At 47.1% G+C, this 27,106-nt stretch overlaps 1 protein-coding gene across 1 annotated transcript in view; it reads right to left on the bottom strand.

Moving 5' to 3' along the window:
* TOP1MT (DNA topoisomerase I mitochondrial) overlaps positions 1 to 21,150 on the bottom strand; it is a 55,744-nt gene extending 34,594 nt beyond the window's left edge. The window contains exons 1-6 of the mRNA XM_084618507.1: positions 21,079 to 21,150; positions 18,212 to 18,330; positions 16,327 to 16,429; positions 15,003 to 15,076; positions 13,942 to 14,044; positions 9,192 to 9,250 (exon numbers count right to left, since the gene is read on the bottom strand). Of these exons, the coding sequence (XP_084474633.1) occupies positions 9,192 to 9,250; positions 13,942 to 14,044; positions 15,003 to 15,076; positions 16,327 to 16,429; positions 18,212 to 18,315 (443 nt within the window). The 5' untranslated portion in view covers positions 18,316 to 18,330; positions 21,079 to 21,150. The remainder of the gene's footprint in view (positions 1 to 9,191; positions 9,251 to 13,941; positions 14,045 to 15,002; positions 15,077 to 16,326; positions 16,430 to 18,211; positions 18,331 to 21,078) is intronic.
* Between the last annotated feature and the right edge of the window lie 5,956 nt (positions 21,151 to 27,106).

Raw genomic sequence — 27,106 nt, 5'->3', positions numbered from 1 at the left:
TCTCTTCCTGCCCCCTCCAAGACCCCCCTCGCTCAGCTCTGCCTCTTCCTCGGGTTGCCAACCCTCCAGGCTTGTCCTGGAGTCTCCAGGAATTGAAGGTTAATCTTCAGTTAAAGATTATGTCAGGTGATGAAACCTCCAGGAATACGTCCAACCCAAAATGGCAACCCTATCTCTTCCCCCGAGGCCCACCCTGCTTCTCTCTGCCCCCTTCCCGGAACGGGGGTGCAGGGGCGGAATGTGGTGCCATGGCCCCATCACTTTTTCCTGCCTTAGGCGAGCAACTGGGGGGGAGGGGGCAGAGAGGAACAAGCGGAGGGCGGGGAAGCGGCGGGGCGGAGGTGGGGCAGAGTGAGGGCATGGCCTCGGGGAAGAGGCCGAGTGGGGGTGAGGCAGGGCACAGGCGGGGCCACGATCTGGGTACCAGCTGCCCTCCCCTTCCATGGAGCCTTGCTTCTGGTGCTTCAAAGGGGGTGACGGGCAACCTATCTGATGACTGGGATCGGTGAGCAGAGCCCATCAAAGCAATGGAGACTCCGCCCCCGCCAGGTGAGGGAGGAGCCACAGAACCCAGACAGCAACTGAGTGCGGAGGACAAAAACATGAACCAAAGGGACAGGGGTGCAGGTCACAGGATGAAAACAAGGGATTCAGGTGGTGACACTGAGCAGAGAATCCCAGACAGTGCCCACAGCTCCGAGAAGGAGTCACTGGACGCTGCCCGAGGGAACTCTGCCCGGGGACCAGAGACTAGAAAGAGGCCCCACAGTCAGAGAATCTCCCATCTAGCATCGTCCTGAACTGCCTCACAGCCACCTCGGCCAGGGCTAGGAAGAAGTTGGTGAGATGGTCTCAGGGCTGCGTGGGGCCATGAGCAGGGAATGGGTAGAGGGACGGGTGTGGGGAGAAGTGCAGCGAGAACCTCAGTAAGAGGTTCTGCAAGCTGGTGCAAAGCAGACAGGGTCCGCTTGGAGACTACAGCCCTCTGGTTTCTCCACTCAACAACAACACAAGCTTCCCCACTGCAGCCCAGCACTCTGCTTCCACCCTGATGCTACAGGCTCACTGAGAAAGACATACAGGTGGCTTCGTCCACACAGGGACCATCCTGGGCCTTCCCAGCCATTTCAACGAGGCTGTCGCACTGCTACAAAGTGGACCAGCGAGACGTGGAATCAAGCTGCGGGTGCAGGGGCGGCTGTGGCTGGGACCAAGCACTGGTCACCTGGATTAGAGATGTCTGAAGAACACCGATTCCTCCCCCACACTTCTAATAGGAGTTGAAATGACAGGGTATGAATCTTAAACCCAAGACTCACGTAAAATCCTCCTATCTCTGTAGCCAGCTGAGGTTGCAAGACAGCCCTGATGCAAATTGAGAGCAAGGGCAAGACAATGCCCTCAATGAAAATTAACATGCTCCTCCAAATGCTACAAAACCTGCAGCGTATAAACCTTTCAGTGCTCCCCTCCCTGGGCTGGCCCTCTTCACCCTCCTGCTCCCCCGGATGAGAAGCTTCCTGGCTGTTGCAGTCCGGACTGTCGGCTGCCATCTCAAGGACTCTGAAACAAAGTCGGCGCGGCCAATTTGAATCTCAATCAGGATGTGTTATAAACTGATCCCTTGCCAAAGCAACAAGCGGAGGGCTAACCCCTTTTCAACGCAACAAGAGACTATATGCCACAATCTCACAGCTTCACACTGCAGCTTCAGCACTAGGGCAGACCCACTACCTGTGTCTCTGTTTTTAAAGGGCTGGACAAAAACTGCATACCTGCACTGTTGAATCTCACCTTATGAGAATGGATTTGCTTACGGCAGCTACAGAGGGAAGTGGGGGTGGGACAGACTGATGTGTGCAATTAGAAAAGAGAAATATAATTTACTTGTATTATGGCATTGGCTAGAAACCCAGCTGAGACCGGGGCCCTGCAGTGCTCGGTACTGTATTCACACTAGTAAGAGGCAGTCCCTGCCCTAAGAGCTCACAGTCTAAATAGACAAAGGGCTGGCGAGAAAACAGGCACAGAGAGGGGAAGTGACTTGCCCAAGGTCACTCAGAAAATCAGTGGCAGACCCAGGAACAGAGTCCAGTTCTCCTGAGTCCCAGTCCAGTGCTCATCTATTAGATCACCATGGCATGAGAGATGGAGGGTGTAGACACAGAGAGAAAGAGGAGATGAGACAGACGCTCGAGACAGTGCAGGAAAGATGCATCGTTATCCATAACACAAAAGAAAGGAGTGAAGCCAGAAAAGATAAAGAGGTGTAACAGAAGCAAGAGAGATTAAGTGTAATCACTGTCAAGTTGATTGACAATATGTTGTAATTAAATACAGCAGCTAATAAAGCTTGCACTGCTGGCTTATTCCTGAAACTGCTGGGGGTGAGTTTGTGGGAGCTGGGGAGCAGTTATTTTTCATTCTGGCTTGCAGGCTGGTGATTTTTTAAAGCCGTGCTTATTACATTAGAGGCAGGTAAATAGACTCAAATGCTTTCCTAAGACTGCTTTTCCCTAGAGCCTATCGCTGCACTTGCCCCAAGGATGCAGAGTGATCACAGATGGGAAGGGAGATGGACCCGTTGGAATCTCTGGAGACTGAAGGACCAGATTAAACCAGCGAGGGGCTGCAGCAGGAGTCTGCTGATCCAACTCGCTGGGGCGTATCAACAGCGAGGCTCCCAGCAATGGGATAGACCCAAGGGCCCTAAACTCAGGACCCAGCTCAGCCCTGAAACTCTGATCCAGCCGCTCAAAACAAGAGAACCTGATGGTGTAGGACACAGGGCCTGTGACAGGAAACAGACTTATCCAGGCCCACAGGTCTGGGCAGCTGGCCAAGCAGCAACAGATCAACATTCTTTTGGTGTGCACAGAATGACACCAGATCAGCTCCTCCGAAACTTGACGGGGCCATCGCACTGCCATCTGGCCTTCTAACCAGTGTGGCTTTCCAGGGGAGTGAGCCATGCAACGCCCGTTAATTTCAATGGAAGTCGTGTAGATGAATCCCCTGCTCGGCTTTGATTTACTCACCTGGGGTGGGAGTGGGGATACTTTACAGCAACGAGTGCTTCCGAAGGTTCATTGCTGCAACTGGTATTGGAAGCACGTTAGAAGTGGAGGGAACAGGGTTAACATAGAGCTGGCCGCTCTTAAGATTTGTCAGGACTAATCATAGAATATCAGGGTTGGAAAGGACCCCAGGAGGTCATCTAGTCCAACCCCCTGCTCAAAGCAGGACCGATCCCCGACTAAATCATCCCAGCCAGGGCTTTGTCAAGCCTGACCTTAAAAATATCTAAGGAAGGAGATTCCACCACCTCCCTAGGTAACGCATTCCAGTGTTTCACCACCCTCATAGTGAAAATTTTTTTCCTAATATACAACCTAAATCTCCCCCACTGCAGCTTGAGACCATTACTCCTTGTTTTGTCATCTGCTACCACTGAGAACAGTCTAGATCCATCCTCTTTGGAACCCCTTTTCAGGTAGTTGAAAGCAGCTATCAAATCCCCCCTCATTCTTCTCTTCCATAGACTAAACATCCCCAGTTCCCTCAGCCTCTCCTCATAACTCATGTGTTCCAGTCCCCTAATCATTTTTGTTGCCCTCCGCTGGACTCTTTCCAATTTTTCCACATCCTTCTTGCAGTGTGGGGCCCAAAACTGGACACAGTACTCCAGATGAGGCCTCACCAATGTTGAATAGAGGGGAACGATCACGTCCCTCGATCTGCTGGTAATGCCCCTACTTATACATCCCAAAATGCCATTGGCCTTCTTGGCAACAAGGGCACACTGTTGACTCATATCCAGCTTCTCGTCCACTGTAACCCCTAGGTCCTTTTCTGCAGAACTGCTGCCGAGCCATTCGGTCCCTAGTCTGTAGTCTAATATTAGATCAGATACATTAGTCACTAGAGTTAACTACCGTTCCTGCAAAAAAAGGGAGTCACTCCCAAATGGGCAGCGGGGAAAGAAGATGTGATATAGCTTTAAGGAGTAAGCATGCCATATTCCTGGCCTGCAGGTGTCACTGGGGAGCTACCATCCGGACAATGGGTCTTTAACCCACATGACTGCCTACAGCAACTCTCGATGGGATCTCACTACAGATATATACCCAGCATGCCCCAGGGCTGATCTCGTTCTAACCTTGCCCTAAAGGCAAGCAACCGGTCTGTAATTAAGTTACAAACCCAAAAGCAAGCAACGTCTGCCTGCCTCACTAACTCCAGTATGCCAAGAAGCACTGTGGATCTCAATGCAGTCTTCTTAAAGTCCGCTCTCCATCCAGAAAATCATCGGCAGGGCTTCACCGTATGAGAAAAGGAATCGGCAGAGAAACAATAAAGTGTCTTCATTCAAATTCCTTATCATTGCAGTTTCACAGAATCCCCGCTGCCAACAGGGCCTGCTGCATGCAGGGGAGAAGATTTCAAGAGTGATAACTGATTTGCAGGGGGCACATTAAGAGGTCTGGTTTTTGGAATGTCCCAAGCTCCTGCCCTCTGGAAATCAGCCTCTTTAAGGTGTCAGGCTGGGCACCAAGTAATTAAATACTAGTCACTTTGGAAAGAGCCAAAAGTTCTTGCATAAGGTTAACTTGCAGCACGTGCCACACTGAAATGTCAGAGAGCAGACAACCGTCCCCTGCTGCTTAAGGCTTGATGCAATTTCATCCCCAGTATTGAAAGAGATGCAAGCACAACTTCAGTTGCAATTATCCTTCAGCAATTATTTAGCTTCTCTTAGGACACAGGATAAGAGCTTATAACTGTGCTTAGCGGAGCTGTTTCCCTTTGGATTGGTTCCCCTCTGCTTATTTGATACAGTGACTGCCACTTCTCTCTCTGACATCAATTCCCAGAGCACATGCAGGTCAAATACAGATTAGTGGGATCTGTTAAATCTGAACTCTCACCAGGGAGGGCAGGGAGAAAGCTTTACAAACATCCACACTGAATATTAGCAGCCTTTGCAGCAACCACAAACAAATTAAGTAGGGTCACAAGCGGAGATACCCCGGGCCAGAATTCCAGTCTCGGAACAAACTGCTTTCCAAAGCGAGGAGGTTGGATGCAAGGGGGTTGGGTGCAAGGGGGTTGTGAAGTGTTGCCAGGTTACCTGATGCCACCAAAATTTTGGAAAAACAAATACAGAAGCAGCTCTGAAAATAGATCAGTTTCACTCAAGGGGTTTCAATTACAGCTGGCTATTCAAAGGGACAAAGCCAGTGTTGCTGGACATTACTCACGCTGGCATAATCGTGTGCTGCGGGAGAACAGAAAATGCTCGGTCTTTAACAAAAGCCCCATTGGCCTGGATGTTTTCTGCCTGGAACAAGGGATTTTAGGCGTTTTGCTAAAAGATATGCTCTAATTGGTCATATGCATTATTGGGCTCACTGGCATCACATAAGCAGGTATAATTGAGTTAGTCATGAGTTACTGGGTTCAATATTGTCCCATAACAAAGAAGGAGAACGCCACCCCCTACAGGAGTCACCGGGTGAGGCTCTATTGCCTGTGTTATACAAGAGGGTCAAATTAGATGATCATAACAAAATCCATCAGTGACACGCTTGATTCTCTCAAGCAAAGGAAGCAAGGCGGTCACGTGTCTGCTATCTCCGTATATTGACTAATGCTTAGAGGCCGCAAGCGAAGTTCCAATTGGTACATGTTAACATTGACACCCAAGGCAATAGGTCTATCCAGTTTAGTTCGGGATTTCACTCTGCCTGCGTGCTGGGCTTGGAGAGGATAACAGCAAAGAACTTGTTGAACTGGTCCTGGCAACTCCAAGGTCTAGCTCGTATAGACAAGCTAGAGGCGGGGAGGATGACAACACATTGGTAACTGCTCTCTTTCTCCTCCAGAAACGCAGCAGGGAGTGTGAGCTGAAGAGCCCAGAACACGGGCTTAGGGCTTAATTTTCTATTTAACAGCTGTTCACGGCATGGGGTACGTTATTCGGAGGCACTGGGAGTCACCCAGGCTTTGTCTACGCTGGCAATTGAACAACAAAACTTTTGTCTTTCAGAGGTGTTTCCCCCCCCAAGACAAAAGTTTTGCCTCGACAAGTGCCAGTGTGAACAGCTCGTTGTTGGCAGGAGCGCTCTCAAACGCCGCTCCTTGGGGGTGGAAGTTTTTTGTCAACAGGAGCGGCGACAAACAGCGGTTAGACGGCATGACGTTTAGCAGCACAGCTGTGGCAACACAGGTGTGTCGCTGAAAGCTGCGTAGTGTAGACAAAAAGAAAAGGAGTACTTGTGGCACCTTAGAGACTAACCAATTTATTTGAGCATGAGCTTTCATGAGCTACAGCTCACTTCATCAGATGTATGCCGTGGAAACTGCAGCAGACTTTATATATACACAGAGAATATGAAAAAATACCTCCTCCCACCCCATTGTCCAGCTGGTAATAGCTTATCTAAAGTGATCATCAGGTGGGCCACAAAGGTGGGCCACACTGACATCCTTCAGTGACGTCTGTGCTTCCAGAGACGGGCTTTAAGTGTCCCCTTAAAGCTCCCAGCTAATAATGTCTGATGTGGTCAGTGCTGAAAAGGATCTAAGGGTCACAGTGGACGAGAAGCTGGATATGAGTCACAGCAGTGTGCCCTTGTTGCCAAGAAGGCTAACGGCATTTTGGGCTGTATAAGTAGGAGCATAGCCAGCAGATCAAGGGGCGTGATCATTCCCCTCTATTCAGCATTGGTGAGGCCTTATCTGGAGTACTGTGTCCAGTTTTGGGCCCCACACTACAAGAAGGATGTGGAGAAATTGGAGAGAGTCCAGCGAAGGGCAAGAAAAATTATTAGGGGGCTGGAACACATGAGTTATGAGGAGAGGCTGAGGGAACTGGGGATGTTTAGTCTATGGAAGAGAAGAATGAGGGGGGATTTGATAGCTGCTTTCAACTACCTAAAGGGGGGTTCAAAGGGGATGGATCTAGACTGTTCTCAGTGGTAGCAGATGACAGAACAAGGAACAATGGTCTCAAGTTGCAGTGAGGGAGGTTCAGGTTGGATATTAGGAAAAACTTTTTCACTAGGAGGGTGGTGAAACACTGGAATGCGTTACCTAGGGAGGTGGTGGAATCTCCTTCCTTTGAGGTTTTTCAGGTCAGGCTTGACAAAGCCCTGGCTGGGATGATTCAGTTGGGGATTGGTCCTGCTTTGAGCAGGGGGTTGGACTAGATGACCTCCTGAGGTCCCTTCCAACCCTGGTATTCTATAATTCATTGCGCATCATTTCCCTCCCCTCTCCCACCCTCCGGCCTCTCCCCACACCACAGACAGAACAGAGACAAATACTTGTAGTAAGTAAAACCTAGGATTAATACTCAGAAGAGGAATGGGCTGGTGGTTAAGGAAATGGATTGCGATTCTCAAGAGAGCTGGGTTCAAACTCTTGCTCTGTGACTGACTTCCTGTGTGATCTTAGGGAAGTCACTCTGCTCTCATTTCTCATATGTAAAAAGAGGATAATTCTTCCTTGCCGTGTCTGTTTAGACTATAAGCTCTTTGGGACAGGGACTGTCTCTTCTTAAATGTACATGCAGTGCCAAGCACAACAGAGCCCCAATTTCAGTTGGAACCTATCGGCCCTGGGGTAATATAAATAAATTATTCACAATTGACTTTCCCTCAGCACCACCACTGGGTTCGGAGTTCCCTGCTCCCTTATGGGCTTCAGCGTATTCTGCAGATCAAGACAGGGGAAATGTATTGGACTTTTTCCCAAGAGTTACACAATTTCAGCTAAACTCATTAAGCAAGTAACTGACATACTCTGTAAAATATGTCAAATTCCTAAAATCTGATTAAGTCTAAAGGGAGCTGGGGTCTGTGTAAATCAACACGTGAGCGGCTGAGAGTTGACTCATTACCCAACCTCCTCTTAAAATAAGAGCACGCTGGGGTAGAGAAAATCATTTTGACTCCCCTGCAAACATTTAGGGGTTTAACTCCCCCTCCACCAGCTCTCTCATTCCCAGCAAGAGGCATTGGAGAAGTCACTGACCCTAAAATGAGGGAAGTGAAAATTAGCCAAGTTCACATTAACTCCTTCCTTTCAGATCACAGTGCAACCTCAATACGTAGCAATGTATAGAAAATACAAACCTATTGGACTTCAGATGCGTATTGTCTTATCTTAGTGTTTTCTATAAAGCCCATCACTGTAATTACTAAGTACGTGTAATCAATCAACAGTCCCCTTCAATATTTACTCCTCGCTGCTCTGAAGCAAAGGATTAAGGGCTTGATCAAATGCCCACTGAAATCAAGTGGATACTAAAGTGGGTGCTGGATCGGGTCCCAAGCTGGATGTAAAGATTACATTGAAAATTGATGTCTTAGCCCTGCTTTCCTAGGCAAAGGAGAGGTGATAATTTAGTAGCCAGGTCCTTGCTTTACTCAGAGTAATGCCACAGTGAGTGGTGAGAGTTTCTTATCATAGGGAGGAAAAAAATCAATTCAGTACAGTTGCAATTTGTATAAAAATTGCGGAGCAGCAAAGTTCCAACATTTCCCTGGTAAATCTGAGGCCACAAAGAATATGAAAAATCTCCCAGTGCAGAAAACATAGGAAAGGAAATAATACGCAGAGATTATGGAAAGCTTAAGTCTCATCAGAAGCTTGGGTAGGTGAAACCCAGGTTACAAACCAGAGTATTGTCAAAGGGTAAGTTTCTTTCAACGTTCCTCTAGGAATCAACACTTAGGTTTTGTCTACACTAGAGTCCTCCCCACCCACTCAAAATCTCCCATCATTGTTACCACTGGTGCAAGCTCTAGTAGCTAGTCGCATTTTTACCACCGTTTTATCCAGCGCTGCTCTGAGTGGTGGTTAAATCAGTGTTCGATCTACACCAGCATTTCCCTGCATACCACTGGAAGAAATCTTCAAGGAAAGTCAGGAGGATCTGAGCTCAGGTGGCTAGCCCGAGCCACTGCCATAACGACACACTGCTATTTTTAGCGAGCTAGCTCACCTTGAGCTAGCGTGAGTCTGACTACCCGGGCTGGGCGGTGCACTCCCAGCAGCCATGTAGACACATCTGTGGCAAACAGCTGCTCCGTGAGTTTAGCGTGTTTGCACATACGGCCTCTCCTGTCCACTTGCGCAATGGTCTATTCCCCACCCCTCCACATGCCGAACCATTCATTTCTCACCTGGGAGCGCTCGCTGGCCCTGAAGCTGGAGTTTTGGTTGGGATGGGCTCAGTCTCCACCTGAAAGAGATTTTATTACCTTGGGATCCAAGCAATGCACATTCTTTGAGCTGGAAAAGGAGACCATTAGCTACAATGTTCCCAGCACCAGAGATGCCACTCAGCTAAAGCCTGGGGCACAGAACCCAATATACTCCCCGCACCCTGTAGCCAAGTTTACCCATTTCAACTCTCAGGCAGGCCAACATTTTCAAGCAAAGGGACCTAAAAAGTTCACATTTAGGTGCCTACATAAATGACCTGATTTTCAAAAGGACAGAGGCACCTGCAGTGTGTGAGAGTTTCTGCCTGGAATGTAGATTATTTTGGCTAATACAGACTTTGGAAGTGTGCTGGATGCTTTCCAGAACAAATACATGGGGCCCTGCTCCAAAGAACTTACAATCCAATGTCAGAGGTGATGCAACGAGTCGGAGGGACAGACGATCAAGAATGAAATGAGCTACATTCCAGGGCTACAGAAATACGATAATGTAGCAACCGAGTTATGGTCCATGTATATCTTAAGACGTTCCATTAAGGGCAGGCAAACCCTTCTTGTAGGCAACAGAGATGAAGCGAGCTTCTAGGAGAGATCTGGATGAGAGCAGGGCGTTGGCCCGGGGAACAGGGATTGGGAGCCTGAGCCGTGGTTTTGGTGAGAGTTTGGAAACAGATTATGAAAAGGGATTGACGCGGTCAAAGCAGGAGCTAGGGAGGACAGAGGTAGAGGTGGAGGAAGATGCAAAAGGAGACAAATAGATACATAAACCAGGGCACGGCAGCCTAGGGCCTTGAATACAAAAACTTGATGATGCTCAGCTTGAATGTGGCCCTAAACGTTTATCCCCTGGGGGAAAATGAAGCTTTGTTGTATTTTCATATTCAACATTTCAATGAGAGAAACTGGTCTTTCGTTTGTCTCAAGCCGATTTCTGCACAATGTGCCATAGCAAAACAAACACCTCGGCACTGTCATGCAAGCAGTCCCGTTGACACACCACCTGCCAAAGGTGAAGTCTTTAATTACAAATTTCAACTCATCCATGTTTTTCTTTTAAGACTTGAACAGGCTGCCAAACTCAGATGTTTCTGAACATGGTTTTCCTTAGAAACAGCTCTGCTTATTGGCCATATTTTTAATTTCTGCCTATTAGTTAAGATACCTGTAGGCAAACAAGATCAGTCATTCCCTACAAACACACTGACTCTTGAATTCACACTCCTCAGTCTGTAATATCACAATCAGATGGTGGTAAATTCAGGAGGAATGAACAGCTGAGATCTCTGCTCTTTGGGGCAGGGACCGTCTTTTAGTCCTGTGTTTGTACAGCACCTAACACTATGGTGTCCTGATCCAGGACTGGGTACCCTAGGCATTATGGTCATACAGATATTTGCAACTGACACAGATATGCATCTGTCAAGGTTCCTTCCCCACTCTGAACTCTAGGGTACAGATGTGGGGACCTGCATGAAAACCCCCCTAAGCTTATTTTTACCTTCTTAGGTTAAAACTTCCCCAAGGTACAAACTATTTTACCTTTTGCCTCTGGACTTTTTTGCTGCCACCACCAAGCGTCTAACAAATATAACAGGGAAAGAGCCCACATGGAAACGTCTTTCCCCGCAAAATCCCCCCCAAGCCCTACACCCCCTTTCCTGGGGAAGGCTTGATAAAAATCCTCACCAATTTGCATAGGTGAACACAGACCCAAACCCTTGGATCTTAAGAACAAGGAAAAAGCAATCAGGTTCTTAAAAGAAGAATTTTAATTGAAGAAAAAGTTAAAAAATCACCTCTGTAAAATCAGGATGGTAAATACCTTACATGGTAATCAGATTCAAAACACAGAGAATCCCTCTAGGCAAAACCTTAAGGTATAAAAAGACACAAAACCTTCCCTTTATATTTATGACAGCATCGATACAATAACGTTATCGGTGAATGTTCATAAGGGGAAAATGAACTACCATGCTTCAGAGACTGTAGCCCAGCTCCTGGTGCAAACAGGGAGTCAAACACATTGACTGAGGAGAGATCTTAGACATTTTGACGTACCGTGGCAATCCTGCAAACACCACAACCTGGGGTTGCACTGAGGAAGGGAAGGAAAAGCAACACCAGAAAGCTGACAGCGCCACATGTCTCTGAAGCAATGGGCTGCACCTCCGAGGCCCTGACGTGGGAAACACCACCATTACGAACCAGACTCCAGTCTTCTCCACACAAAGCCCTACTGACATCAACAGGACGCTGCATAGGCACAAGGCTCCCCCAGCACTGATCCAACTGCAGGATCAGAGCTGTAGCTGTCAGCTCCTCAGGGCAGGGGCCCCGTCCACTCTGTACAAGGTTGAACGTGCTGACGACAAGCAGCAATTAACGCAATTGTGAGTGTAGCTACTAACACTATCCGTATCCATTTTCATACCGCTAGGGGGAGAAAAACGGGGGGGGAAGGCAAAGGCTGGGTGACTTGGCAATTGGCACTGTATAGATCAAATTATCATAACATTGCATTAGCCTAGTACAGACACTCCCCGACTTACGCAATCATTCCGTTCCAGAACGCCTTGCGTAACTCGAGTTTCGCATACGTCGGAAACGTATACCCAACCATTACGCAAAAAAACCCCAAAAACAAACCAAAAAAAAGCTCCTATTTCTAGCTTACGGAGCTTTTTCCGTAAATGCGAATTCGCGTAAGTCAGGTCTTGCGTAACCCAGGGAGCGTCTGGATTCTCCTGCTTAAAAATAGTGACCAAGGCCTGGGCTGCAGCAGAAGATTAGGTTGGTTTAACTACGTTGGTCAGGGGTGTGAAAAACCCACCCCCCTGAACAGCATTGTTAAGCCGACCTCAGTCCCCATGTAGACAGAATTCCTCCGTCAACCTAGCTACGGCCTCCCGGGGAGGTGGCTTACCTAGGCAGATGGGAGAACCCCTCCCATCAGCGTAGGCACTATCTACGCTGCAGTAGCTGAACTGTGCCTCTGTAGCATGTTAAGGGTAGACAAGCCCCAAGTGATCACGCTTTCAGATGAACACACTGTGTCCACTGGACACAGAGACTCAGGAAACCTTTATCCGATTGGCTTCGGAACCACACCCCGAACCAGATGCAGCTCCGTTTATCTCACCACGCACAGCTCATCCTCTTGCAAGCACAGGGCACATTTACAACGCGCGAGGTACCCCAGTTTGGAATGCGGCTAGGGTCTTGGAGGGCACTCCAATGCAGCAGGAAAAGTTTCGTGGCACAAGCGGTCAGGATCCTAGGTTTAGCTATTAGTTGCAAGATGGCACGTCCAGCAGCACGGCTCTTCTTATCACTACCCGCTCTGGGACGCAGTGCAAACTCTCAGGCACATCACAGACGACTGCCCAATCTATGCTCATCCTGGAGGTGTCGCAGCCGTTCAAATGGCTCCCCCGCCCCGGACTGGATCAGAGACCTTAAGATCCACCTGCGGTCATGTTGCTTCCACCGTTCCGCTACTGCCATGCGAAAGAAGAGGATCACTGCCACTGTTCCCTCTAAGCTGTGCGCGCGCACCCAGATCCTAAACCCCACGCACACGGCGAAACACCGCGGGCACAAAAATTTGCACAGAAGAAATTTTTTGCCCACGCGGCCTGTCAAAAATGAGAGGGAACATTGATCACTACGCTGGGGCCATGGGGCAGTACTAGCAGAAGGTAGTGTGTGTTAGTGATGGGAATATAGCATTCAGGCCTGCCTGAGACAGAATTGTGGGGTTTGTTTGCCCATTTGACTTTTGATATTCTTACATCCTTACGAACATGTCTGAACAAAGACACTGGGTGTTCCATCTGCCCACAGCCAGATAGGGCTTACAGCATAATGAGGAAAGATAAGGAATAGAGCTAACGTGTTGCTGGATATGGCTGCAGTTTGACATCTGAATGGACAACTCCTTTCCCAAGACAAGGTCAAGCAACCAGCTGGGAGGCACAAGAGGGATGGGGGAGAGGTATAAGAAACACTAAAAGCCAAAGAAAAGGTGGCCTTGGCCAGTACACAACCTCACTCCCTACCCCTCGCCTGGGATACAAAAGAGGTGGGACCGAAGCCCCCAGACTCAACACTCCAAACCAGAACATGACCATAAATTGTCAGGGATGGGAGCAGGGGCCTGCACGACAGGTATAATTAGGCCTGATACGGAGGAGGAGGTGGGGAAAAGGCTCTACTGGTGTACAGAGCTATAGCTCTGCTTGCTTGATTAGACACCCCATTGCCTGCCCTTTGGACTCTGACCTTCTGCTTTCTGTCTGCGCGACAAGAACCAGGAGACGGCGAGGGGAAGCCCTCCCAGAGTGCTCTCCTCTCTAGCATCTAATGTCACTTCCTATATTTTCCATGCAGGTCTCCCTCCAAGTACGGACCAGGCTCAGCTTAACCCTGCCAAGCATCTATGATCTGCCAAGATCCCAGCATGGGTGATACAACTCCATACACTTCATTAACATACTCATTCCGCTGTGTATTGTGGACTTACTGTATATTTATATCAATGTACACACATCATGTCCTCCAGCGGATGCCAGCTTTGCACTGGGAATGTCACTCTTCTCCCCTGAATCTCATACTGCCGATTTCCCTAGAGCAGCACTTAGAATCAGAGAAATGTAGGGCAGGAAGAGATGTCAAGAGGCGTGGGGTTCCCAAAGTCTTTGAGACATACCTGTCTGTGCTTGGTCTTCTCCTCTTCTGGAACTTTGTACTTTTCTTCCAGTTTTTGGCTGGAGGCTTCATTCTCAGCAGCCTCTTCTTGCTTTAGAGAGCTTCTTAGCAAAAAGAGAGACAGAATGACGGGAAAGCAGGTTTTACCAGCAGGCCATTTTGCATTTGAATAAATGAAGAAGAGAAATTGAAAGAGACATTTTTATTCTCCTAGGCAACTCCCCAACTATCTGTCATCTTCTCTGCTGATCCACCAGATTAAAGGTTAGGACCCTCTGGAGCTGTGCTAGCATCCACCTCCCATCGCTAACCTGCAGATTCATTAGTAGAACAACCTCGCCTATAAGCCAAACAAAGAGACATTTTCTGAATCTGGCAGCGCTTGATAAACTGAGCTGATCGCTCCTTGACACAACCAATGAGAGGGAAAAAGCTGGTGTCATCCCCAATGCTAGAGGGCTCAAATCCAGCGGAGATCACAAATAGAAATGAACTAGTTTCCATCCTAGCCCCTTGTGGAAAAGTAATTCACATCTCGGAATCCACCGTAAAATTCAGCCCAACTTGTAGCCTTCTGCTCAAGAGAAAGCAAGGAAAAAACTGCAGGGTTGGAGAATGCTAGAGGTTCCAGTGGTTCTCAAGCTTCATTGCACTGCAACCCCCTTCTGACAACAAAACTTACTATATGACCACAAGAGGGGGGACCGAAGCCTGAGCCCACCTGCTCCGGGCAGGGAGAAGGGCAAAGCCAAAGCCCGAGCCCCAAAGCCGAAGCCCTTGAGCGTCAGCTTCAGTCCCGGGCCCCAGCAAGTCTAACACCAGACCTGGTGACCCCAATAAAATGGGGTCACAACCCACTTTGGGGTCTCGACCCACAGTTTGAGAACTGCTGGGTTAGACCTTGGGCATTGGAACTGCAGCGGGTGGAGAGGATATGACAAGGGCAAGAACTGATGAGCATTGAGGCCGCTTCAGAGCAAATCTAGCATTCCATTGGTCTAAGAGCTCCATCTCCTGCCCTCAGAGGAGGTCAGGACAAGTTAATTAAAAGAAAAAAGTTACCTGCTTATGACGTTTTCTTGCAACGGCTTCTCCTTGGATCTCGGCGGCCTCGTCTTCTCTTTTAACGCAGGGGGCTACATGTTGGAAAAAAAGAGCATGAAAACAACTTGGTACAACACCCAGTTTAGAAGGGCAAAATGTGTCCAGAGCTAAACATTGCCCCTGTCCCACAAGGAGATGCTGTGAAGAGGCAGAACAGAATGGCATTATTCTCCATCCAGACTACACAAGGTGTTCCAGCTCTTTAGCTCATCAAGGAGAAGGGTAAGGGGTGACACGTTCACAGTCTATACGGATCTACATGGCGAACAGAAATGTGGTAACAGAGGGTTTCTTCAATCTGGCAGACAAAGGTAAAACAAGTTCCATTGTCCAGAAGTTGAAGCTAGACAAATTCGTACTAGAAATAAGTACTTTAAAATGTGTGCCTTAACCACTGGAACAACGTACCAAGGACTGTGGTGGATTCTCCCTCACTGGCAATTTTTTAATCAAGATTCGTCATGGCTCTAAACGATCTGCTCGCATTCAAACAGGAATTAATTCGGGGAAGTCCTACAACCCGTGCTGTACAGGAGGTCAGACCGGCTGATCACTGAGCTCCCTTCTGCCCTTACAATTTATGAATTTGCACCAGGAGGCCACAACAGGCTGAGCAGAGGGTAACGCTCGCATGCTAAGGATCTCAAAGCCCTCTACAGAAAGGAATGCAACGCCTCAGCGCCGCTGGGTTTAAGGTGTATCCACATTTTACAGAGTGGGAAACTGACCCACCAATAGGTTAGGGCCCATTTTTCAGAAGCGTTGGGCATCCAAAACTCTCAGTGAAGTCCACGGGAGCTGACACCAAAGTCCCCATAACCCTCACACAGTCACACTGCTGGCGTCAGAGTCAGATCCTATCTCCAAGTCTCCCTGTGCTAACCAATAAGCCGCACTCCCTCCCACAGCTGGGAGGGTGAGTTTTTGGAGTCCACTGTTTAATGCTCCCTACCCTGTTCTAAGTCGGGGAAAAAACAAACAGAACAAAGGTAACTATCTGGACTCCCCACCCACACAGTGCCCCTGTGAGGCACGGCAGTTCTGTTACCCCCATATGACAGATGGGGAACTGAGGCACAGAGAGACTAAGTGACTTGCTTTAGTCTAACGGCAACAAATATAGTTTGGGAGAAATCACCTCTCTTATAAAGATGACTAAACAAAGAGCAGAAGGCGCAGCACAGCTGAGAAGCTGTAAGCGGTCACGAGCTCGGGCTGCCCATTTCTCGCATAAAAACAAAACACGCATCAGTTCTTGCTTGAAAGGCCAGTTCCCTCCTACCTGGTCCTTTCGCTGAGCTTCCTCCCACTGGCTGTTCAGAGCGTCTGCTCTTGGTTTCTTCTCTTGTTCTTGTCCCTTCTGCTCAGAGACGTTCTTCCTTTTCCTTAGGAAAGGAAGACAAATCCTCCATGTGATGGGGAAGGGACAAATCAAAGTAGTCAGTTAGGTTTCTTGTGGTTAATGCGACCAGCTAGCTTCCTAACAAAGACCATACGCACCTTTGCCCCACATTATTATCCTTCCTAAGTTGTAGTGAGCTAAATACCCTCCCAGAAAATGAAATGACCCTATTTATTGCAATCAATGTGGATGGCTGCTAAACTCACCTGGGGCTATTTTCTACAGCACACTGAAGATGACAATTGTTAGGAATATCAAGTTCAACCTCACAGCATTACGTGTAATAGTAAAAACTGAAATAAAACCATGATGTTCTTTTCCAAGCTATGCTAAGCTACAGGCTCAATGCGTTTGCACAGCCTACGGTCAGGAGTCCAGCCCTAGAGTGCATTTCCTCCTTCTCCTCCCGTTGACTTCACTGTGCCTTTGGATCAGGCCCCACTCCTGGTAAACGCAGAAGCATTTCAAGAGAGGGTAGTACCTCGGAGGTCACAACCCTTGAAGGAATTTATTTCAACAGTTCTGGCATGAATTCTATCTTCTTGGAAAGCAGAAGTGAAACTCAGACATGCCAGCCAGGCCAACACAGCCAGAATGCAAGAAAACAGTAAATAACTGGAGCGCCTCTGAGCCATTTTAGCAACACGCCTTGGGTAAAAGTTTGATATCCATCTTGAATGGCTCCATTACCATAGTAGCTGAATCCCTCACAATCTTTAATCCTCACAAAACCCCTGGGATTCTGGAGGGAATATTATCCCTGAAGCACCTGGCATTGGCCACTGTCAGAAGACATGATACTGGGCTGGAGGGACCATTGGTTTGATCCAGTATGGCCGTTCTTATGTTCTATTTTAACAGATGGATTACTGACACACATACCTGCTAAAAACTGCAGGCTAGCCAGATGGGCATGGGTGGTGGGACAGGCTAGTACCTGAGTATGTACCTAGGGTCTCGGATGGCATTATAGTTGGGGCGGCTAGTCCCGCCCGCCACCCACACCACATTGCTATTTTTAGCACACTAGGTTGATCAAAGCTAGCACACGTATGTCGCGCTGAGCTGGAAATTTTAGCTGCAGCGGCAATGAAGACATACCCTAAGTGACTTCCCCAAGGTCACACGAAGAGTCTGTGTCATGGCAGGAAATGGAGTCTTCTGAATCCCAGGCTGCTCCTGGAACCACCAGACCATCCTTCCATGCTGGTGACCCTCTCAACCTTCTACACTATTTGTTGCTGGACAGACCCTTACATACTACATATTGTTGATAACAGCAGAGACACTTCACTGGCTGGTAAGATGTTAGCAGCCTTATCCATGTTACCTATATGAAGTTCAGGGTTTCTCTCATGCTAGTAGAGCCTTTCAAATGGCCAGAAAATGCTTTTTCCAGGCAACACCTGTATGTGAGGAACAGTGCGTGATCACAGCATTAAGGACCACCGCACAGATGCGCAAAGAGGTAGCGTCAAGGTGGCACATTCGACGTTAATTTTTTCACATTTCCTACTTTTTGAGCATTTACATTCTTAAGCAGAAGGTGACAGTAGCACGAGCTAGGGTATTCTATACTAGTGACGCTGGAAATCACAGACCTACTATTAATAACAGTTAAATGAACATATGACACCATCAAAAAGGTCGAGAGGGCCAATGAGATGTTGGACAGCTGATGTCCATAGCTCTAATACCATCAATTCGATGCACACATTTTTCACGAAGTTACAGTGTATTTTTGCTGTCGCTGGAAACCACCTACTTGTTACTGTCATTCTTAGTCTTCACTGATGAAGATGCTGTCTGGTCAGTTTTGTGATGGCTCCCAATGGCCCTCTCCTCTGCCAAATCTTCGTTATCCATCATGGTGCAAATTCACATCTGCAAAGAAAAGAGCTGCACGAACCAAATGTATAAAGCAGAAGCACTGCTGTTAAGAAGAAGAGCTGGCTGGCTGCATAAAGGTTGCAAAGGCAACGCCCAGGTGAACTTGCATCACTGCATCTTTAAGTCAGGTACCATGCATGGGACACAAGCTCAGTATTTAATTCAACAAGGAACACGGTGAAGCATCGCAAACAAAATGCATTTTTATCCTCAAATACCAGACCAAGCAATAAAAGAAAAACTCTGTGCACATCTAGAATATCAAGCAGCAACACACAGCGTGGGTTTCTACAGAACAAAGCCTGAAAGTCAAACAGGACTGTTAATGTTTTTTCTTATCCGGCTATAAAATTAGTGGATACAGAGAACAGATTATACATGCTACTGGTATTTTAATTATTGATTGTTTTCATTATAGTAGCCCACAGAAGCCTGCCCCAGGTCTGGGGCCTTATTGTGCCAGGCACTGAGTTTGCAATCTATATAGGCAAGACAAAGAAAGAGCGGTGGGGGAAACTGAGGCATAGAAAGGTGTAGTGACTTGCCCAAAGTCACACTGCAGAGCAGTGGTGGAGATGGGAATAGAACCTGGATCTTCCAGCTTCATGCTCTATCCACTAGACTATGAAACCTCCAGTGCTTCACGAAATTTCATTAGACTAGATCGTTCCAATGGGCTTGAATAAAAGCATTGTCCCATGGACTGACACACGGGGTTTATAATAAAGACACCTTGGAATTCTATACTACTGGCCATCAGAGGATCTTGAAGTACTTTCTAGTGTTAATGAACTGAGCTTCACAACACTGCAGGAAGGGAGGCACCAATAACTACTACCTGCTTTTTAGATAAGGGAATTGAGGCACAAAGAGGTTAACCCCAAATTCTCAAACCTGGCATCCAGTCCCGGGGGCCTAACGTTAGACATCTGAGGCCAGCTTTTCGTAAGAGCTTTTCTGCATGTTGTGTGCTGAGCACTTTTGCAAATCTGGCTCTTATTCAGGTGACTAGTTGGGAACTCAGCTGATCTGGCCCTTACACATACCTAAGGCCCTTTGTTTTCCATTTTTATTTTACTTACTTTTCAGTGTTTATTACTACAACAACAAAAACCAGGTAAAAATAAGTGGAAAAAAAACTATTAATAATTTGTCTGGATAAATATTGGGGTTTATTCTGGTGGATGGAAGGACAGGGCGGAAAAGTATTTAATAGATTGAATTCCATTCATCAAAGCATTAATGTGGTTTGCTGCAGAACTAAGAACTCAAAACACAACACCACCTCTGAGTTTAAGAAAACAGTACATCTCTAATCCCTAAATAAAACTTTGCATTTGAATAAACAGTTTACTGTCTAGACTTAGAACTATTAGCCAATAAATATTTACATTTAATAATTGGGCCACACCATTTGCAGAGCATACACTCAATTTCACCCTTTTCTCCTATTTTTTAAAACTTTCAAACACTTCCTTGCGTTCTGAAACATATTCTGACACCGATTTTTGTTTTCTTTCCATTTTAGTGTGTCAGATCTTTAAACTGTTATCTGCTAACAGCTTGGAATGTGTTTGTGGAGGGCATGAGATTCATCAGTATGTTCCAATGCGCACACACTTCAGAGCTTGGTGCCTGTTTATTCTGTGTATCTTCCACTAATACATAGCCTTACTTCAACAGGCAATTTTGCATCTACACAGGCTAATGTATTGTATTTTCCTAATAAAACAAGTTATTTTTTGTATATTCAAATGACACAAAAGTAGGGTGAAAATCAGAAAAAAATGAGTGATACTTTCTGTAAAACTCAGGATTTCTTTTTTTTTTTTTTGTAAAAATCAATTTAAACTGAAAACGAAGGGGCTTACACATACCCTACCTTCAGCTCACAGCTCTTAGTGACATCTGAGCACCTCCAGCTTCCACTGAAAATCAGGCCTTCAGGGCCACATCCTCAAAGGTATTTATTCCCTTCTGTAACTCCCATTGAAACAAGGGGTAAATAATTCTGAGGCTCCTGACCTTAGACTCTAAAGTAAAGTACTAAAAAATGGAGGCAACTAAAATTATAGGCTCCTTTGAAAGTGTGCTCAAATTCACAAAGGAAATCTACACAGAACTGGGAATAAAATCTAGATTCCTCTCCTCCCCCAACTTCTAGTTCTGCCCCTTAACAAAATCACCTTTCACACCTAAGCAGGAATGTAGCAGGTTGCAGAGAGGGGCACAGTGGGCATTCAGGACTGATTATGCTTTTATTGTATTACTAACCCCAGGTGCAGAATTAGCAGCAAGTTCATTACAGCACTTTATCAATTACTGGACAACCAGGAAGTGAGTGAACACCAGACAGGGGCAGAAAAATAAAACAACGCACACTGAGAAAACAGACCCCTCTAGAGGGAAAGAGAGAGTTTGACAAACTCCATCTGCCCATAAAGCCCTAAGAACTTTAGGCAGAACAGGACTGGAAAAAATCAAGTCCATACTGGATGCAAATAATGCAACCAAAGTGTGAATGGAATGACATTGGGTCGCTTTCTTTCTCTGAAGGAAGTTAGCCCCTTTCCTACAGAAACTTGGCTCTTTCATCTCAAGAAACAAATGGGAGGGAAAATGAGGGGCTTGCAAATTTTTGGAGGCAATAAGACAATTCTTTCTGTTAAAAGCCTCATGCTTTGCAAGCCCTTTCATTACAGGATCTTAAATGCTACTGGATATTTGCTGGTGGTAGCTCACCTGGTTGGAGTAACACCCGGCTAAATAACATTGGTTAAGAAGAGATTCCCTCATGAATAGCTTCCTTGCTTTCCTCTCTAGGGGAAGTGCCCCCTTGCAGGAGCTTGATTTAAAGCCCCCATTCATCCCTGATTGGAAGATACTCAGCCCAGAGAGCGTTCTGGGAAATGTAGTCTTAAAATCAAAGTTAAACCAGCAGAAAGAGGCTGTCTAAGCCTTGGGGGGGTTCTGGGAAAATTCACCTATATAAAAGGGTCCTCAGTTTACCTATATTAACTTTACTAGTCCTGGGCTAGCTAGTGGATGGAGTAACTGTTATCATGGGTGGGGAGATGTAAGTGCAGTATTTTGTCAGTGCTACTACATCTGTTTCTTGAGCTGTGGTTTTGATTTTTATCAATTTTGTAATAAGAGAGTATTGTGTTTCTCCACAAAGCTGGTGGTAAGGTGACTTTTTTATGACTAGATAGCCAAGAAATAAATAGGGTCTTAGGAATTTTCCAGTGCTGTAGATATTGCCTTTGGGGGGCTTCACTGGTTTTTCCCAGGAGCTTGGCTCCAACCTTAGTTAGTTGCTCCTAAAAACTTCCCTGCTTCTCCTGCCCTCATTTATAAGAGTTCTGTTTTTAATGTGCATGACTTTTAGTTAAAAGCTGGCCTAGAGAGAGTTCGCTTGTGCCAAGCTCTGCAGGCCCCTGGTCCCTTCTGCCCAAAGCTGTGAAACAAACCATTCTCCCCAAACTCTTTGAATCCTTCTTAGTTCCCAGTACCCCTTTTGCTTGTCTGTATCACTCCCACTTCCTTCTCAGTGCCTTTTCAATAAACCAGTAAGGAGTATACTGGTAGCACATTCTACTCATATTTTGTAGCATGCCTCTGCTGTACCCTCCAGCGAGCGAGTTAAAGGGAGCAGCTTTCTATGCACATACTTAACCAGGAGTTATTACTTAATAAATCCTGCTTCTGAATGTCCTTCCAGGTTTCATGCTGTTCCAGGGGGTGGGAGGTGGCCCTTGTTACACACATTCAGTAGAAGGGAGGTGGCCCCCAGAAAGAAGTGAGCATGCGACCTGGAAAGAATGCAAGCTAGTATTTCTAGGGAAAGCAACACCAGACAACTCTCTGCTGTAAAAACGGGGAGAGATCTCCAAGGGGACAAACAGGCTCTCTGCTACACTGCTCTTTGCAAGTGTCTAGTGCTTTGCAAACATGTTTGCATAGCCAACCTTCTCTACCTTAGGCATCGCTTCTAGGAACAGTTAAACAACTGAATCCAGCTACCAACGGAGGCTGTGCGATGGCTGTGGGAGGGTGGGAATGTACTTTGAGCCCATCGATCCTTCCTTTACCTGGCAAGCCTGAGAGGGTGAGGTAGTAGTTTCCTCCCCCTGGCTTGATGCAGATGGTGTGGCTCTCTGTTTTCCTGGACCACCATCCACGCCCTGCAACTGGCTGTAATTAGACACAACAAACTAGCCCACGGACTGGCACTGCTCCAACCAGAGGTCTCCTAAATAACTGAAGATACACAGAAAACCTGGAGCAACAATGTAGAGTGACCTCAGCTGGCACGTTCCATGCCTAACATTACTTCCAATGAAGTTAAAGGCAAGTATGATGTGAAGCAAAATTGGGCCCATAGATTGTAACTAGCAGGACTGGGTCAGCGTGTTCCTAGATTTCTTCCTTTGAGGTGAAACACGTTGTCAGCTCTTGAACATTAACTAAACTCTTAAGAAATAGGTTTCAGAGTAGCAGCCGTGTTAGTCTGTATCCACAAAAAGAACAGGAGGACTTGTGGCACCTTAGAGACTCACCCATTTATTTGAGCATAAGCTTTCGTGAGCTACAGCTCACTGTAGCTCTTGAAAGCTCATGCTCAGATAAATTGGTTAGTCTCTAAGGTGCCACCAGTCCTCCTGTTCTTTTTAAGAAATAGGGTTGGTTCCTCCTGGACAACTTCCCTGGGGGAACTGTTTGATTCTGGTTGCAGCAGGCTTGCAAAATCTCACCCACAGCCGGAGTGACTGTTCTTGCTGGGTGAGTATAATCACTGAATCCATCCCCCCCCCTTGAACAGCAATCACCAGGGTAAAGGGCCGGCAAGGAGGCTTCCTGGGTCTTGGCTAGTAAACTTTCAGGCTTATTCTGCAAGTCAGAGTTATAGCAAGAAGCTGTAAAAACTAGTGTTATGGGACATTCCATATGCTTGTTTTGTTTATCCACCCTCAGCTGCGTTTGCCTGGGCTCCCATCTAGATAAACCTAATCCTGTCGTCCAGCTGGTGACCCCGTCACTGGAGATATTCCAGGCTAGTCAAGACACCCGTGTATTATTAGGAATGACTTGGGGATAATGCATCAAATGAGACTAGATGAGCCACGAAAGCTCCCTCCTAACCCAAACTGGATTTAGCCAGCGTAAGTCTCATCATAACATAACTCTCTGGGCACTATTCTGCCCTTCTGTTATTGCCAGGGCTACTGAAGGAATAGCAAGCAGCAGTGCTCCACTAATCACTAATATCTAGCTTCTTTCGGAGACCTCAAACCACTTTACAAAGGAGGTCAGTACTGGGCAAAATAGCTCTTGGTATTCCTAGCTAGGGTAAGACCATCTCTGGCTAGCACACTGGCTGGTCACTGATCCCCTAGCCAGAACACCAAAGTTGTTTAATGAATCCAGATCTCTCAGTGCAGTTCAGATAGATAAAAAGCAAATGAGAGTGCAGCCTGTCTAGCAGTATCAGTGTTTGACTTAAGTGCTCTGGTTTGTAATGTTGGTGATTGTGATGAATGCTACTCAGACTATCAGTTTTAACAGAGCTTTCTAATCGGCATAAAGTGAACCAGGAGCAGCAGGAGTCTCTGCATTAAAGCACCCAGAATAGCTGGAGCTTCATGCAGGTGTAGACAAGACATTTAGGGTTCCTTGTTCCTAGATGTACTCTGCCATGGCTGCAGGTATTGCAGAACATAGTGATACATAAATCCTGCACTTGCTCGTTAGACCGCTTCAAGAGATAGGTAGAAAGAGAACTACCACCATCCCCAATACTTTAAAGCAACTTTGTCCTTTCAGTACAATGGCTCCATTTGGATAGTCTCGATGAGAGAGTACAGTGTAGGATTTCTTTGTAACATGGACTATATCAATCAACTCTGCCTGAAAAAAATGGCAGCAGCCCCAGAACAACAGCAGACTCCTGGAAATGTAAAGGATCTAGGGAAAGCTGGGACTGGACATGTGATGCAAATAATAAATTAGGTATGAGCTTGCAGCTCACAATGGATTATCTATAAATCTGGTCAAGTGGTCAGACAGTTAAACCTGTCCCCAAGGAAGCTGAGGGATCTCTGGACTGTCACAGCAAAGAGCTAGGAACCAATAGTGCTCTAGCTCTGAATGGATCTATGTGAGCCAAGGAAAGTCGCTTTTGAGCCCTTTCCCTGTCCTAAACCTAGGTTTAAAAAAGAAACAGACCAAATACCAAATAAGCTACTACGTCTGAGTTAAGATACTGATTAAATGTTAATGCAGGGCATCTCAGTTTCTATCCTGTATTATGATTTGATACCCCTCTCCACCTTTCTCCTAAATTGCCTGCTGCTGTTGAGCCAATTTGTGCCTGTTAGGAGACCAGATAAGATGTACCCCTTTTTAAATAGGTGATGGTGACAATGTGCTCTGTACTGTATGACATGTGATGTATGATCCTGGCCCTAAAGAGCCTGCAACAGAAAAAGATGGCAAGAGGATGTACTGGAAAAGCAGAGGTGGGGATAAGTTAGTGTATAGGCTTTTATTAACTTAATAGTACAAACGTTTAATATTTAATACAAGAATTTGACCTTCATTATTAACTGAGTGCACTCCTATCTAATTGTGCACCTTCAGACTGCATGCTGAATGAGGCAGGGCCCCTGTGGAAATATTAGGTGATCATGTAAGTAAAGGCTTAGATTTGTACTGTGGTGGCACCTAGAGTTCCTAACGAAGACTCAAGAGCCTGTTATGTTAGGTGCACTACTTTACACATATAACAAAAGGCATTCCCTGTTCCCAAATATGCTATGAGTCTACAGGTGGTTACAATAAACTGGGGGAAAGAGAGGAGGACAAGGTAACAATGAAACAATCCTATTTAGTATCATAAGCAGCAGCCTCAGTACTCTCACTGCCTGACAGTTTGAGAGACAAGGTGCGTGAGGTAATATCTTTTATTGGACCAGCTGGGCTGCTGTAGCACCATAGCGTAGTTGCTTCCTGTACTGACAGCAGAGGTTTTTCTATTGATGTAGGACGCTAATCCACCTCCTTGAGTGGCGGTAGCTAGGTTGAGGGAGGAATTCTTCCATCAACCTAGCTACGTCCAGCCGGTGAGCGGGGCGGGCGGCGTAGGAGGGCACATCAGCTTAACTACAGCATTTAGAAGGGAGAATTTTGTTCCCACCCATGTGTGATATAGCTAGGTCCATTTAACTTTTAAGTATAGACCAGTGCTCAAACTGTATACATTAGGATATAGATGGGGAAGTAATTAGTGTGGTGCATGCAGCCTTAAGTATGGCATTTCCAGACTCTTGAGTGCTTTTCTACACAATTTCTATTCTCTCCACTGTTAAAGGAAAAGGAGGACTTGTGGCACTTAGAGACTCACCAATTTATTTGAGCATAGGCACGCACCTGATGAAGTGAGCTGTAGCTCACGAAATCTTATGCTCAAATAAATTGGTGAGTCTCTAAGGTGCCGCAAGTCCTCCTTTTCTTTTTGCAGATACAGACTAACACGGCTGCTACTCTGAAATCTCTCTACTGTAGTTTTTGATAGAGTTGCCTAGCACTTGCTTGTTTCAAAGAGAATATGCTCTTAAAAAGCCAGGGACTTCATGACTTTTTCACTAGGAGGGTGGTGAAACACTGGAATGCGTTACCTTGGGAGGTGGTGGAATCTCCTTCCTCAGATATTTTTAAGGTCAGGCTTGACAAAGCTCTGGCTGGGATGATTTAGTTGGGGATTGGTCCTGCTCTGAGCAGGGGGTTGGACTAGATGACCCCCTGAGGTCTCTTCCAACCCTGATATTCTATGATTCCATGACATAAGAGGCCAACAGAGGAGCAGCACAAGAGGAACAGGTTTTGCTCCTACCTCAGTCCAAGGTGAACTGGATTTCCTGGCTGAGAGCAGGTCTACACTTAAAATGGCACATGGCACTGCTGCACCACTGTAGCGCTTTAAGGAAGATGCTCTAAATCAACAGGCGAGAGCTCTCTCATTGGTGTAGTTAATGGGCCTTTGCAAGAAGCAGTAGTTGTGCTGGCAGGAGAAGCTCTCCTGCTGACCTAGCACGCTCTACACCCACACTTAGGTTGACATAACTACTTCGCTTAAGGGTGTGGATTCCCACCCCGAGCAACATAGTTGTAGGGAAGTAATTCTGTCCTGCAGACCTGCCCTTAGACAAGTGCACCACAAACCGCAGTGACAGTGGGGTGGAGGTGGTGTAAATTCCCGCTGGGACAGGGCTGAGGTGAGGGTTCAGCTCAGATTGCTGCAGGGAAGGGGCAGCGCAGTGCCCCGGAGACAAGGGTTTTTCCTGCATTTTGCATTGCTTGTGCCTTCCCCCCAGACAGCCAGGGGGGCCAGATGTTGGAGGGGTGGGGAAAGAGAGGGGGTGCAGCGGCCCAGATGTGGAACGGGGTGCGAGGGGCTGCGGCAGGGGCGGGGGAAGAGCGGGTTCAAAGGGCCCAGATGTGAGGCCGGGCGAGAAGAGGGCGGGTGCAGAGGCCGCGTGCAGGCCTCCCCGCGCGCGCCTCCAGGCAAGGCCGTGCCCAGGCGGCCCCGCCCCCCGTGACGTCCTCGGCGTTCTAATTCCCACCGTTGCCAGGGGCGACAGGGTCTCCTCCCCTCGGAGGCAGGGAGCGGAGCGGCGACGCCCCTGGCCCCACCCCTCGTCCTCGCTGCCATTGGACACCGGCGTTTTCACTCCAGGGCAACCCGCCCCTCGATTGGCCGGGGCGGCCGCAG

This window comes from Lepidochelys olivacea, assembly GCF_965140295.1.
Source record: "Lepidochelys olivacea isolate rLepOli2 genome assembly, chromosome: 2".
Taxonomy (NCBI): domain Eukaryota; kingdom Metazoa; phylum Chordata; order Testudines; family Cheloniidae; genus Lepidochelys; species Lepidochelys olivacea.
The sequence above is the reverse complement of the archived record's forward strand: the minus strand, read 5'-3'. Positions and strand labels throughout refer to the sequence as shown.